Here is a 16,427-nt window from a genome sequence, read left to right as displayed (position 1 = left end):
GCGGTGGCGCAATTATAGGCAAACTGCCGGGCGGCGTAAGTGTGACGCCGGGCGGTTATCTGCTGGGCTTGGGCCTGTTTTCTGTGACACTCCTCAGCTATAAATAGCCCTATTACGATTTCATTCTCATTCTTTTGACAAAAGAGGGCGGCCAGACCTAATTTTCACTCCTTGGAGAAGATCTCTTGGATGTTGAGGCTCCTTTTCATCCTATCTAGGGTTTGCTCTTCCATTCTTCCATTATTTTCATCTAGGTTCACCATGACAATGGTGAACTAAACCCTTTTGTTGTTGGGGGTAACAATGTAATCTTTTGAAACTCTCTTTTATTGAAATTATTGTTTATTTATATGATTATCATATGCTTTGATTATCAATTGTTGGGTTCCCATCTACGCTTAAAGCTTTTATCATTTAACTCATTCGATAACTGTTGTTTGTCTCTATTGATACGGGAACGTACAGTACTGTCATGAACTGGTGAGAAATTCCTTGATTAATGAAATACCACCTAGGGATAGGGAGGTAGGACGATCAATTGTTTTTGCTTCTGTTCGGTAATGTGTTGCTAATTACTAGGGGAGGCTAGGGATAGCAAGCCCATAATTAGTAATAGGCTCTTTTCGCCGAGGGATCGGTTAAGGGTAGGCCAAGAAAGTTTGCATAACAATTAGATAATCAAGCACATTAAACAAGAGGAGTAGATAAGAGGGAGCGAATGAGATGAAATTGTCAACCCCCAACAACTCCATTTATCCATAGTCTTTTTCTTGTCAACTGAATCAAATGCATTGCATGTTTTTTTTGTGTTTTTGCATTCCAAACAATTAATTTTTCTCTACAAGTCTTACGATTTCGATTGGTACGAACAATAAGGCCTTTCGAGTCTATTGGGAAGAACGATATAGGGCATTACCGATTATATTACTTGAACGATCTGGTACACTTTCGAGTCTTAACAAGCGCTCAGAGCGATTAGAGGGAAACCGCTCAGTGGCAAAACTAACCGCTGAGCGGTCAAAGCGACAAGAGGCAAACCGCTAAGCGGTGAACTTAGGCGCCTGGGCGATTGTCTGTTTTTATTAGCTAGATTCTATAATCTTTCTGTTATCTTTTTGGGCTTATATATAGCCCAGTGCGAATTAGAAGGGGATTCTTTTGGTAGAGAGAAATGTTGATGGACGCTATTCCACACACCTTGGAGGAGGTTCCTTGGATGCTTAGGCTCCAGTCTACCAACTTTAGGGTTATTTCTTCCATTCTTTCATCATATTTCATCTAGTTTCACCATGATTATGGTGAACTAAACCCTTTGTTGTTGGGGAACAATGTAATCTTTTGAAACTCTCATATATTCAAATTCTTATTTATTTCATATGCTTGTCATATACTTATTTATCAATTGTTTGGTTCTCATCTTTGCTTTAATACTTTTATTGTTTAACTCATTCATTAAAAGTTGTTTGTCTTTATAGATATGGGGACGTACGGTAATGTCATGAACTTGTGAGAACTAGGGATAGGGGTAGAACGGTCAATTGCATTTGCTTCTGATCGCATTGCATTATTGGTTACTAGGGGAGGCTGGGGATAGCAAGTCAGTAATTAATAATAGGCTCTCTTCACCAAAGGATTGGGTTAAGGGTAGACTAGAAAGTATGCATGGCAATTGGATAAATAAGTGAAGTAAATAAGAAGAGTAGATATATGAGAGTGGATAAGACAAAATATTACCATTTCCCATCACAAGGACTTTTTCCAAGGCTTGTAATGAGGCTGGGCTATCAAGAAAAATTGGTTTTTCTGGAATACAAAATCCTTGAGTTAAGAGAGTTTAAATCATCATTCAAAGTTCAAGCATACTCTCTTTTTAACCAAACTCACTCATTCCCAACTTTTTCCCATTTTCCTTTTTACATTGAGTTCACTTTACATGCTTTTCTCTTTTCTTCTTTTCTTTTCTTTCTCATGAATTTTTCTTTTTCAACTTTTGAACTTAATGCTTTTTCTTTTGCCTTTTTTCACTTTCCTCATACAACCCTAAACTTGAACCTTTTCAACACATACAATTATTGTCAACCCAACTCAAGGTAAATCAATTAAACAAGGATTTTCATACTGTTCAAGGCCAAGGTTCAAAAAGGGTATATCATTTAAAACACGTTGGGTGAAAATTTGGCTAACTAAGGGTTTCCAAGCATGGCCACGATCATATGACATAAACATGCAATTCAATCAATTATCAATATTAAGTCCATATCATTCATGATTCCCTGTGAACAGTGCAGACATCAATAAAAACTCTGAAGCTCAATACCTCACACAAATGCTTTCTCACTTTTCATTCATGAATCCTACTTAGAATCACAATCATAATCACTTACTCATCTGTTCACATAATTAGTGAAACATTAACCTGGATATCAGCATTCACACATTCTCAATCATCATCCACAATCAATCATCAGTAGTAAATAACTCATCATGCAATAAAATTGAACCATCATCAGAATCAGTGTACAAGCCAAGCATAGACACAATAATAAAACCTATACTACTAATTCAAAGTACAAGAGAAAAATAAAAAGAAAAATCCCTGTCCAAATGTTGACATCCATCAGTAGATGCCCTCAGCACAAGTCCTCATCTGAGTCATACTCATCCTCATCCTGGGCATCCTCAAAGTCTTCATCCTCCTGGTCATCATCCTGTCCACCTGAGGCTCCAACTGCTCTAGACCCACTGCCATGTGCCTACCCTTGAGGCCAAGCCATCGTACTATTGAACTCGTCTATAGTCCACCTGTGCACTGGTGGCTGATCAAATAGTCCTACAATCATCTCGACAGTGGCCACCATCCCTCTGCGAAGAGACTCCATCCTCGCCTCCATCATGGACATGTACATGTCCCTCATCTGAAAAGGCTCAGGCTGTTGTGCCGGTGCATTTGCAGGCTCATCCTCCTGCTGTGGTGCCCGCCTAGGACGTCTCCTAGGAACTGCTCCAACCGGCTCATCACCTCCACAGTACTGACGATAGTAGGAGGCATCAATAGCCCTCCTNGGCCTCTCAAAGGGTGGAACTGCAGTGTCCACTCCTGCCTGCTGGCACAAGTATGTAATTAGGGACGGATGTCCTAGTGGTGTCCTATTGCTCATAGTGTTGGCGCAGCTCAAAATTTCACTGGTAATAATCTTACCAACGTTCACGTCCATCTGCCTTAGCATATAATAGATGACCAGAATCTAATGCAATGTGATGTCAGAAACATGAGAGCATGGCTGGATGTTAGCATGAGTAAATGCCATCCAGTACTTGGCTAGGGGAGTCAAATTTGCCCTAAGGATGTTAACTGGTGCTCCATTAGGGTTTCTCTGAAAATGCCTCCCAGGGATGCACATCACTCTCTCAATATCTTCATAATCCCTGGCCTCCCCTAGTATAGCCACATACCTGCACCATTCTCCTGGCCACTCAGTCCCTCAGAACGCGTTAATGGTGTCGGGGTCATAGCTGATCAAATGCCCCCTCATATAGCTCATGTATCTCCCTGCTGATACTCCTCCCCTAGGCAAGGCGTTGGGATAGAAACTACAAGAAATATTACAATTACATACGGATAATTATATACGGATTATAATCCGTATGTAATGTAGAAATTACATACGGATTTTTTATACGGATTTTAAAAAAAGAATTATATACGGATATTATATACGGATTTTTATCTACCGAAAATCCGTATATAAAATCCGTATATAATATATGCACGTGGTGGCGGGAAAATTATCTAATGATAAAATCCATATCTAATAGATAAAAGCCGTATGTAACTAAAAACAAAAGTTATCCACTAATATTACATACGGATGTGAAAATATTTTTTAAAGAAAAATTGAATTTAGGTTAAGACTAAACACGGTAACCCTCGACCTCTCGTTCTCGAACCCTAATTCCACCTTTATTCTCTGCAAATTTCACTCCACCTCTCATCTTTCTCGACCTCTCCTCTCGATCCCAAATTCCAGTTCACATTTCTCTGCAAGCTTCATTCCACCTCTCCTCTTCCTTTCATTCTTCGTTCTTCTTGTATATAACTCTCACATAAAGTTATAAACACTAAAACAACGAGAGCAAGTTTCACCATCTTCACCCTCTTACTTTTTTTTTACAGGGGCAAACAACATAAGCTTCTTTCGTTTCCATTTTCAACCGCTCTCAAAACCCTCTGAAAGCATCTCGGTAAACCCTTTCCCTTTTTCTTCTCATTTTCTATGTTCAAATATTACTATAATGATAAGCTCGGCTCTGGCGAAGATCATAGATCGGACACAGATCGAGCTGAGGAGACGACTAAAGACGCAGCGGAATGGAGGAAATGTGAGATAGAACTCACGGAAACCCTAAATGAAGGGGAAAACCATAAATCGAACGGAGAAACACCGATTGGATCAATTAATCGGTGTAAAACGGATATTAAACGGTGGAAATGGTTCAACAGAGGTTCTAATCGGAAGGAAATGTTGGCAAAGGAGCATTAATCGGTGGAATGTGGTTTTTATCGGTGAAGATGATGGAAACCGGAGAACAACCGATGGTTGGAACGAAAATGGTGAGGATAAGGTAGATCTAGGCAAGAGAATCAGATTTACAGGTTGAAAGATCGTGATTCATTGGCTGGAGATGGTACTCTGTGTTGAGGTTGTGGAGAAACCCTAGCGGAGAGGCTTCTTCGAATGAGGAGATGATGAATGAAATCTGTGGTGTGAGAAATCTGGAAATGTAGCGTGACAGAACGCAAGCCACGCGGGAGCTTTGGATTGGAACGACTGGCGTGAGGTAATTGGCTTATGTGGAGGAGAGAGAAGCACGGTGGATGATGTGGAAATTGGAAAATAATGAAGTGTGCTTTGGAAGGAGGCTAGAGGTCTTTGGACTCTCTAGCCAATGACTTTCAAGAGAGAATAATTTTCTGAATTAGAAAAGTTTATTCTTATTAAGCTCAAAAGTAATTACAAGATGTGTTAGCATGCCTATATATAGGGCTCAATGTACCACATGCCTAACACATTGTACACATCTCTAATACAATTAAAAGAAATATTAAACTAAAGACACTGGGCTTGGGCCTCGTGTATCATATAAAGATGATGATATTTCCTAAAGAGTTGAACGGTCGATTTTCTTAAATCACCATCGTCAACTCTTCCTGCACAATCGGTGGAACTCGATTAGGGTTCCAGAATATCATTTGCGTCTCTGTGAGGATAAGAAAATTTGGGTTTTTGAGAAAATAAAAATTAGGGCTTTTGAGGACAGGAAGGAAGAGAAGTGGGAACGAATGATATTTCAGGATAAAATCAAGAAGGATGAAGAAAAAGGTGGTGATAATAAGTTTAGAGGCATTCATGAGGGCAAGGTTACGGAAGAAGACATTGAAGGTGTCCATGGCTCAACTTCTTCCAAGGACACTGTATTTGACAACCAAGGTTGTTGGTGTGAGTGCGTTTGTAGATGCAGGAACTCATCCGAGGATATATCTTTGGCTGGGTTTTTTCTTGTCTAACATTAATGCTTGTTTATAGAAATTAATCTAACCCCGTGGTGATTTTTGCAAGGAACTCGGGGAAGGGGATGGGGCTTTTCAATGTTTGATTATATATTAGTTTAACTTTCTTGGGAGTTTGGTGTGATTTCTATTTTTCTATTTTAATGATGGTTATGACATGGATAGATATTGTTTTTGGAATAAACTAACTTTTAAAAGGATGGTTTTATAGGGCCATGATGTGTTTTTTGTGATGTTATGGGTGATCATTTTTGTTCGAATTCTCATCTACATTCCACATGATTGACCATTAGTCAGAGGTCTTTCCTACAACTACAGATTCACGCTACTTCTGTGACCTTGGATTACCAGCTATTGGATTCTCACCTATGGCAAACACCCATCTTCTATTCCATGACCATAATGAGGTGATTCCTTTAATTTATTGTATACATAATTGCTTGTTTTGTCAGTGAGCTTATTTGCATAAGAGTTATCATTGTCTTTAGAATTATATATCTGATTTTTTATTTAGAACTGAAGCTTGCATTAGACCTCGTACACCGGCATCCTGGGGTTGACTTTTAGCCTCTTGCAAAACCCCTATCTGCCAGGTATTCTTATATTATTGCTCACTCTGTTCAAACACTACAGAGGAGAAGATCCACTCACTATAGTTGATACAATGACCTCAGTCCCAAGTCCCAATCATTGGATGTGTACTAGTGGACCCCATGAAATAGGTTTCCACTTCTTCCTTTCGTACACCATACACCTTACTGCCCAAGCAAGATCAGTTTGGTGTAATTAGAGATGGATTTCTATTTTGATATTTTTCCTCAATATTCATTCAGTTGATGATAATAGTTGAAGGTTCTCTGCAAGATTAGTTGTTGTATGAGGTAGGAAGTTTGAATAGAATCTGGCACTCATGAATGTAATTCATTTTTTTTCTTCATCCTTTTTCTAATTTTATATTTACATAAGTTTTAGCTATTAAAATTAGTTTATGTATTTTAGTTTTTTGACAAACCAGACAACAAAACTTCTATAAAAATTTAATGTAATTTAAGTTGGAGTGACTCAAATTATTTTAATTCTATGAATAATCTGTTTGTACTACTACTGTTGTCCAAGAGAGCCTTATTGTTATTCACGTTTGGCCTATGCTTTATCCTTGATCTTCCTCCTCTTCACCGTTGTAGCAATTTAATTCAAAGACAATTAGAGATGTCATGGATGCAATGTTAGTTAGTACATTTGGATATCTTAATTTGATTTGAGGTTTTAAAATGTCTTTTTTTCCTGACAATTATATAATATGTACTGTAGGAGACTGGCTTTGGTTATTCTGCTGTTATGCTCTTTCTTGCATTTGTTGGATTCTATACGTTTTCTTATTCTGTTTTAATACTTGTTTCTTCTGTCTCTATGATAAAGATTTTTTTCGTCTCATGTGATTGTTTTTGTGGTCGCAACTTTGAGTATTATCAATATGTGGTCTCCAAGGTCTTGTATACTTGGAAATTAAACTAGTTGAGCATTTTTCTAATCATTTTCTATTTTTTGACTTTGTAATTCTCAATAGTTTGTCTAATCTAATCATCAACCAGTAAATCATGTTCTTTTAATGACTGCAGCTTGATCCTCATTGGTTGGATTTTTGTTGCTGGCACATTTATACTTTGTGGTATATTTCTCTTTCTTCACAAGTAAGTCCCTTCTATCTTGTAGAATTTATATTGAAGTTTTTAGTTTTCACCTTTGCGGTTACTCTGTTAACTTGTCTATTATGAGTCACTGATGAAGTCCATTTTCTGCTATAATCACTTGTGTTGCTCATGTATAACAAAAACCTATTTTATTGCATATTTGCACTAGTGTGTTTGAAGATACATGTTATTTTTCTAATTATATATTCTTATAACTAATATTATCTGGACATTTATAGTTATTGTAATTAATTTATTAATTTGATTAATTATAGATGAAATGTTATTATATTATTTGTTAGCTCTAAAAACATAAATAATGTGAAGATATGCTTGATTGGTAATTAATTTGCTTGTTGAATCTAGAACACTCTAAGTGGAACCAGACTCCACACCCACATTCAATTTTTTTGTCTCTTCCTAAAAATAACTTTTATGCAAAAATTTCTTTTTTATATAGCTTTGGATACATTAGAACCAGCCTCCGTTGATTTTCTTAATCTCTGTTTCTCGGTTCAATCAACCCTTCCACTATCAGAGCATAGTCTTTCGAGCTAAGACAAATAGGAATCGCATCTTGCTTTGCGGTATTTTTCCTATTAGATTTTTTTTATTTGAAAATAAATTTGGGATTTGAAAATACATTTTAGAATTAGAAAAAAATGCAAAACAGTCCGAAAAGTATTTTTAAATCTAAAATTATCTTCTGAAAATTTCTTTCTTTTGTTTTGGATAGATATTTAGAACATGTTTTTCAAATCTAAAACTATTTTTCGATCTTAAAATATTAAAAATAAGATGTTAGAATATTTATTATATTTTTATTGACGAGTGATTTGGAAAATACCACTTTTATTGGGTGGAGGAAGTAGTTTATTCATGTTCGAAGTAAAGCCAATTTATTTTGTGGGATAAGAATCGTTACTGTCTCCGTTCTAGTTACTTTTGGAATAAGTATTTAATTATAGTAATTCAACTTGCACAAATAGAAAATTAATTAACCTAGAATAAACATACTGCCAAAATACTCCCTCAGTTTTTGGTGGTTAAAGCTATTATTATATATTCAATGGTATTGTTGTTCATGGATCTTTATAGTGGCTAAAACTATTATATTTGAAGATAGTGTGTTGGAAGCTTTATTAATGTCTATTGATCTTGGTTGGTTTGAAAAATATTTTATCATTGTAAATGGTTCTGACAACTTAGATTATTAAATTTGTTTATTATGAAAGTATATTAAAATTGTGGTTGTTGAATAGGTAAATGCTACAATAGAAGTAATTCTTGTCATTCTCCAGATGAATAAGAGTTGTATTTTTTCTTGTAGTGAAGGAATTGTGTTTTTTCTTGTAGTGAAGGATAATTTTATTTTTTTTTATAAAATCATAGTTACATACGGATTTTTCCGTATGTAATTATATATTTAATTATATACGGATTTTATATACGGATTTTTCCGTATATAATTTACATACGGATTATCCGTATCTAAATTACATACGGATTATCCGTATATAAATTATATACGGAAAAATCCGTATATAAATTATATACGGAAAAATCTGTATATAAAGTTAGCTACGACAGTATTACATACGGATTTTTGCCCGTATGTAATCTGTATATAACCAAATATTATATACGGATTTTGGGCCTTATATACGGTTTTGGGCCGTAGATAATGACGTTTTTTCTTGTACTAACTCCTTCACCAACTCAATACTGGCTGGTGCTGGATATGTAGTCCATCTATCCCAGCCTCGCCTTTTGGAGCTAAGTCAGGGATGTACATGACCTTCCTTTCCATCAGCAAACGCCTCTCCTGAAAAGTAGCATAATGCTCTTCATGCTTCCTTGAAAGGAACCTAGAAGAATAGAATCTCCTATGTCTCTCTAGCTCCTTCCTTTTGTTGCCCATTGTTTTCACTCTTCTTGAGGTAGACATTCCTCCATTAAATCATCCAAATAACATTCACAGAAACATCATTAAAGGTTAGTACATCATCAATTTTGCTAATAGTTCTTAATTTGACCAGAAATTCTAATTTTAATTAATTTGAATATTTTGAGCTAATTAATTGCATTTTTAATTGCAGGAAAAATTTTGGAGATATAATTTGGAGCATTGGGAAGGAGACAAAATAAATTCACGACTCTCAAATTAGACATTTTAAATTTTAGTTATATTGTTTGTGTTTTTGTAAATACATGGTGTATCTTGTCTCTTACAGTTGTGTTTTGAAGAGAGAGAAAAGAAAAGAGACGGGATAAAAAATAAATAAATACAGAAAAATGAGAAAAAATTAAAAAAAATTGTGAATAAAGGAGTCAAGAAGAGGATCGAATTAGAGGTTTTGGGTGTGATTTGACTGTGCTTTCATTTATTCCCCATTGCTCCTCTATTTCTTTTGGTTTATAGCTTCTCATCCATATTATATCCTCCCTTTTCCTTGACCCCATTGCATCCATAAAAGACCTTTTGATTTGAACATGCATATGTTTTTGAAGTGTTGATATTAGAGGCTTGCCAAGTTTGTTTGTGTTTGCTTTCTTGAGGACATTAAGTTGAAACTGTTTACCCTAGACACTTGAGAGAAACACTGATAGTGTGCATCTGTGAGTTTCTGTTACTTTTGATTCTTCTCTCAAGCTGACTGATCATTTAGCCATGTCTTGAATTGCTTGGATGACTTCATGAGTATCTGTTTTCTCTGATTCTGTGTGGATATTGTCTACTTCTTTTCTTGGTCCAGATTTCTTGAGGATTGTGTAATTCTGTTTCTTTCCTTGTCAGGCTTTGTTTTCTGTGCGCTGAGTCTGTGTCACTTCCCCGATGTCGTCTATTTTGTTCCCTGTTTTGCGTCTTGATTTTGCCCAGGAGTGCAAAAGACTAAGTGTGGTCTATTTTGATGAGTTAATATTTTTTTGATTTCACTTAGTTTATTGAGCTAGAATTAATCAGGGAATTGTGCTTAATTGTCCAGTATTTTCCCTTTTTCGCTAATAGTGCTTAATTTGACCAGAAATTCTAATTTTAATTAATTTGAATATTCTGAGCTAATTAATTGCATTTTTAATTGCAGGGAAAATTTTGGAGATTTAATTTGGAGCATTGGGAAGGAGACAAAATAAATTCAAGACTCTCAAATTAGACATTTTAAATTTTACTTATATTGTAATTTAATTGTTAAAACTTTTTAGACAAACTCTTTGCATCATGGGCCATTTTGGCAAAACATTTTAGTCTTCCTTTATATTTTTGGTACAACAGTTGAGATTGAATGTTCTTATCTTCTCTTGATTCCATACTTATGGTGATAGCATTCAATCTTCTCTTTTATTTTACATTTTCTTTGGAGCAAGATGCTGTAGCATAACTCACAAATTTTCTGGCTGAATGAAATTGGTTGTGAGGAGTAGGTATGTCTCGGTTGTTGGAAGAAATAGAATATCTCACTGTAATTTCTATTCCATTTTATGCTTTTGGGCATTGGAAGAACGTAGCTTTTGGCTTGAGAATGTGCACACGGTCTCATCAAGTTTTCTTAATCTTTTATTTCTTTATTCATGCTTTAACCGAGGAAAGGAATTTTTAGATTCAATATTATAAAAGGGTGTGCTGTCACGGATTGCTAGAATGAGAGGTGCTGATTCATTTGATGGCACAAGCGATGATTGATTAGAAAGGGAGAAGCACATTCCATTGGCTTAGAGAAATGAGTTTCACGGGTATTATTTTTAATGAAGAAGATGAATTCGTTTATGCATGAGAGTGATTAGGTGAAATCTAAACCCTAACAATATATTCATCTCATATTATCAACATCATCCATTCACTTTTGTGTTTAGCCTCAATTGATCAAATTGCATGCATATTTACTTTTATTGTTTTGCATTCAAACACCCCAAAATATTGTTCTTATAGTCTTAATTGGTTAAGCAAAAGCACAACTGTTTAGTGTCATGAGTCTCTTGGGAAAACGATACTTGGTCTTACCATTTATATTAATTGATACGATTCGGTGCACTTGCCGAAGTCTTAACAAGTTTTTGGCACTATTGTCGGGGACTCATGGTATAAATATTTTTTTTGTGTGATTCTTAACCGATTAAATTTTTTATCTTTTTATTTTATTTTATTTTTTATCTTTCTATCTTTCTATCTTTCTATCTTTTTATCTTTCTATTCTTTTATATTTCTATCTTTTTATCTTTCTACATGATAACGGTTTAAGGCACCGTTATTTGTTATGTGACTTTGATACTAAAAGCACATGTTTTCACTTAGAAACTTGCTTGGACTCATGAGTTTTCAATAAAATGTGTGAATAAGAGAGTTGAGGTTGATTTCAATGGTTTTCTAACAAATTCCCCTTGTTTTGAAAGAGATTGAATTAATACTGGAAGAAGTGGTGAAAAGCCAAGAAGATGGAGCTCAGAAGAGGCTAAAAAGGCACTAGAAGGAGGGAAAACGCGAAGCCCGAGCGTCCAGGAGCGTGAACCAAGTGTCCAGAATCAACGCTCACCACCCGGGCGGTGGCCCCCGACGCTCGGGCGGTGGAACTTCGTAGCTTGGGCGTCCGAATCTGATGCCCAGGCCTTACATAACCTTGAATTCTCGCCCTGGCGTCCTCCCTGCGACGCTTGAGCGTGATTTCACGTGGATCGCGCCCTATTTCTGCTCTGTTTTGATTCTTTTGGACCAGGTCAAACTTTGGGACACTTCTGGCACTATTTAAAGGACCCTGGGGTTCTAGGTTTTGCATCCCTGGCAGAGAAGAGCATAAGCAATACACTACTAGCCAATTCTTAGTCTTTCATTCTCTTTCTTTCTTCCATTGTTCATAGAGTTCTCTCATGTCTATGGGGAACTAATTTCTATTTGTTGTTGGGGAATGATGTAGCCTTGTAAACTCTCATGTATTTGAATTGATTCTTAATTTCATATTCTTTTTTATTAATTGAGTCTTAGTCGTCTTAACCTCTTGATCTTCACATCTTTTTACCAAGAATGCTAGGAATGGTCTGAACTGGTAATTAGGGACGAGCTTATTTACCGAGGGATCGGGTTTAAGTGATTTAGTGAGGGACGTTGGCATTGATGCATAAAGAAGAATTCTTATATACATGAGAGGGAACTTGGTGAAATCTAACCCCAACAACATACTCATCTCATATAAATCAACCTTCGTTCATCTTTGTGCTCCTTTGCCACTGATCAATTGCATTTTATTTTATTTTATTATTTTTATCCAAACCCAATGATCTCTTTTTATTTTTATTAATTAATCTTGTTTTCAGACAATTGTTCAACGCCGAGAGTCCTTTGGGATACGATACTTGGTCTTACCATTTTATATTACTTGTGTGACTCGGTACACTTGTCGTTTCAGCCCAACAAATTTTTGGCGCCGTTGTCAGGGACTCATGGTTTAAGCTATTCTATTTGTGTGATCCTTGATTAATTTTGACTTTATTTTTTTTTTTATTTTCTTATTTTTTTTTCTTTTTTTCTTTTATTTTTCAATCCATAATTGTGATTTTGAATTTTGTGCTAACAATATTCCATAGGGTTTTGTGCTTTGTTTATGCAGGATAATGTTAGAACAAGAAGCAACAAAAATCCTAAACCTCTTCTTGATGGGATTGAAACTAGTAGGAGGCCAAGAGGAAATAGATTATCTAGAGAACCTCTTCTAGAGAAAATTTCAATGGCTTCCTAGACTGGTGAAGGAGGTGCGAAGACCAATGCTAGCAGGCGCACCTTGGTAGATTATACAATAGTTGTTGTGTTGAGAAACAGGAAGGCTTTGTTTTTACACCAAGAGGAGGGGGGTGAATTGGTGATGTTTTAAAAACAAAATCTTTTCGCAATCTTTTATTAAAAGTATAAACCTTTTTGAACTTTCTTGAAATGCAAGTAATGAAAATTTATATGCAAGAGAAAAACGTAGTTGACTACGTAAAAGATAAAGTCGACTGAAATAAAGAGTGCAGGGATAGAGAAAAGCAAACACTGGTTTTTATATTGGTTCGACCAACAATGCCTTCATCTAGTGTCCTTCCAACCCAGGAAGCAAATGCACTATGTCAACACCCAATTTCGTCCGGATGATTTAAATAATAGATCTCTTTTTATTTTTGTCTTATCTTATTTTATGTTCTTTCATTTTCATTTTATTTTCATGTTATTTTATTATTTTTAATTTTTATTTTACTATTTTGTATTTGATTTAGTTTTTTTTAAGAAAAACAAAAAAAAGGAAGAAAAGAAAATAAAAGAAAAAAAGAAAATAAAAAAAGAAAACGAAATAAAAAAATAAAAGACAAAAACAAAACTATCTAAGAAAAAAGAAAATAAAAAAAAGGGTGCAACAGCCTGCTGCCTTCCCGCAACAACGTGTATGATATGCATCAGCACCGTTTTAATGTATCCATGTATCTGCTTTTGTTCCGTTTGCTGGACAGAATCCCTGTGCATGCAGGTGATCATCAAAGAGGAAATGGTGGGAGAATTGGTTTTGGCGATCATAAAAAAGGGAAAGAAGACAAAATAAAAGTAGAGAAAATAATCTTAAGTCGAGGGCTCTTTTTCCTTCTTAATTGGCCCATGCAGGTTTTGGGGAGAGGAAGCCATTTTGAATCCCTTGATCACCATCCAATGGTTACTTCCATAGGGAACTCCTGACCAGTGTGGGGACTACTATCAACTCTCTTTATTCACTCTCTACCGATTCAACAGAGACTTCCCTTTGGCTTTAGACTTTCTCTGCTACCCTCACCCGTGACCACCCCAACCACATTTCCCTTTCACTCCCAATTCTGCACCTCCAATGGATCCATGATTCACACCAATCTCCATTGCCATCCTCCTTAACGGAGAAGGAATACTCACCATAAAAAAATAGGAAACTCACCATTATCATCGAACATCACCACCTGGGAAGAAGGGACCTCACGGCCAGAGCAGAGGAGAACCATTTACCTTTTCCATTTTCTTTGAAAGCAGCGGATGTGAGTTATCTTTCCCGACCCTTGGTCGTATGTGAATGCCTGCTGCTCTGTTACATGTCTTTGTTACTGGAGTTGATATGAATGAAACATGTCTATGTTACATATGAATGAAATATGCGTGTATATGGTTGTGTTCGCATACTTTCTAATATCCTCTATCAATCAAAATTGCACCCAAAATGCAGTTTCAATGCCTGCAAAATCTATCATATTTATTTGACAATAGAACATAGGCATGTATCCCCAACAACAAGACCCCAATACCTTCTTTACTTACATCCATAAATGCCTAGAAAACGCACTACAAAGCTGTAAAGCAATCAAAAACTAAGAAATACAACCACAACATTCTATGCCAAATACTCCTTGAAACCAAGTGATTCATGTCCTGTAACATGCGAACGCCCAAACAAGGAAAATAGCAAGAACACGTAAAATCTCATCAAGGTGTGATTCAAACCTAAATTAGAATTAGTGTGTGTGGTAGAACAGAGTGTAATTGAGAATAAAAGAGGAGATTCGCGTGGTGATTGTTGTGGCTGCGGTGACTGGAGTTCGCGTTGACTTCCGGAGGCGCGGTGGTTGCTCAGTAGTGGTCCGACGAAGGGTTGTTGTTTTTGATAAATGGCAATATTGTTTTATGTGACATGTGAACAGTAGAGAGTAAAGTGACCTCCTAAACACTTGAGTGATTGAGTGAAACACTTGCTTGGTGAGAATTGTTAAATCCATGTTTACATCTATGCTTAGTTGATTGATCATTCATGAACAAAACATCTGTTGAAAACAAGATGGATTATGTGAACTAAATTTGATTGAAATCATGTCTGCATCTTTAAAGGATTCCACTGAAATCTGAATTATATAATAACTTGTTATGATAAAAAGGAATTTTGAAAAGTGTGAATGATTTGATGAAAAAGTGGAAAGCCAAGTTTTTTCTTGTTTGCTTGATTACAAGCAACATTCTAAGTTTGGGGTTGTGATAACGGTCTAAAAACCGTTATTTTCATACATAAATTTGATATTTAAACACACCCTTTATGGCTTAGAATGAGCTTAAAATCAAGTAAAACACTTATTTGAGTCTTGTGAGAGTCAAAAGTTGGTTTTAGAGATATTAAGCTTGTTTTTACATTGTTTTGCAAGGTTTTAAGGTGAATTGAAGATGGAAGTGAAGTAAGGTGGACTTAGACCCATGAAAGAAGGAGAAAAATGATGAAAAGAAGGGTCAAGAGAGCCGTTGAGCGCCAGAATGGACCGTTGAGCGCTCAGAACAATTAGAGGGAAACCGCTCAGCGGCAAAACTAATCGCTTAGCGCTCAAAGCGGCTAGAGGGAAACCGTTTAGCGGTGAACTTAGGCGCTTGGGCGGTTGTCTACTTTTATTAGCTAGATTCTGTAATCTTTCTGTTATCTTTTTGGGCTTATATATAGCACTAGTGCGAATCAAAACATATTCTTTTGGCATAGAGAAACGGTCCAGAGTTATTCTACACACCTTGGAGGAGGTTCTTTGGATGCTTAGGCTCCAATCTACCAAGTTTAGGGTTATTTCTTCCATTCTTTCATCATATTTCATCTAGTTTCACCATGATTATGGTGAACTAAACCCTAGGTTGTTGGGGAATGATAACGGTCTAAAAACCGTTATTTTCATGCTTAAATTTGATAGTAAAACACACCCTTTATGGCTTAGAATGAGCTTTAAATCAAGTAAAATACTTAGTTGTGTCTTGTGAGAGTCAAAAGTTGGTTTTAGCGGTATTATGCTTGTTTTACATTTTTTTGCAGGGTTTTTAGATGAATTAAAGATGGAAGTGAAGTAAGGTGGACTTAGACCCATGAAAGAAGGAGAAAAATGATGAAAAGAAGGGTCAAGTGAGTAAGGTGGACTTAGACCCATCAACCGCTCAGCGTCCATGAAGACCGCCCAGGCAGTTTACCTTTAGCCGCGCCCCCACTCAGCGCCAAAATAGACCGCTCAGCGGTGGCGGCTAGGTTTTTCCAAAAACTCTTCCTAAATGGTCCAAATCTCCACTCTTTTTCTACTTTCATCAATCCCGACCAAAATCATGCAATTCAATCGGATCAAACAGTTCTTATTCCATCAATTCATGCATAGAAATCAAAAGCCCCTATTTATCATGT

At 36.2% G+C, this 16,427-nt stretch overlaps 1 protein-coding gene across 8 annotated transcripts; it reads left to right on the top strand.

Moving 5' to 3' along the window:
- The first annotated feature begins 3,926 nt into the window (after positions 1 to 3,926).
- On the top strand, positions 3,927 to 10,682 carry LOC111241178 (aminoacylase-1-like). 8 transcript variants are annotated; one of them, XM_022778064.1, is made up of 4 exons: positions 5,147 to 5,489; positions 5,867 to 5,976; positions 7,189 to 7,260; positions 10,347 to 10,682. In XM_022778064.1, the coding sequence occupies exons 1-4, from the start codon at positions 5,342 to 5,344 to the stop codon at positions 10,413 to 10,415; spliced, it is 399 nt and encodes a 132-aa protein (XP_022633785.1). In that variant the 5' UTR covers positions 5,147 to 5,341; the 3' UTR covers positions 10,416 to 10,682. The 8 variants fall into 8 exon arrangements, 5 of the variants coding, with proteins under 5 accessions (XP_022633785.1, XP_022633786.1, XP_022633787.1 ...); XM_022778065.1 differs by lacking the exon at positions 10,347 to 10,682 and adding an exon at positions 8,964 to 9,206 and having other exon boundaries at positions 5,888 to 5,976; XM_022778066.1 differs by lacking the exon at positions 10,347 to 10,682 and adding an exon at positions 9,008 to 9,206.
- Positions 10,683 to 16,427: the final 5,745 nt, after the last annotated feature.

The sequence above is a fragment of the Vigna radiata genome, unplaced genomic scaffold, assembly GCF_000741045.1.
Source record: "Vigna radiata var. radiata cultivar VC1973A unplaced genomic scaffold, Vradiata_ver6 scaffold_271, whole genome shotgun sequence".
Lineage (NCBI taxonomy): Eukaryota > Viridiplantae > Streptophyta > Magnoliopsida > Fabales > Fabaceae > Vigna > Vigna radiata.
Note: the sequence above shows the minus strand (reverse complement) of the source record. Positions and strands in the feature narration are given on the sequence as shown.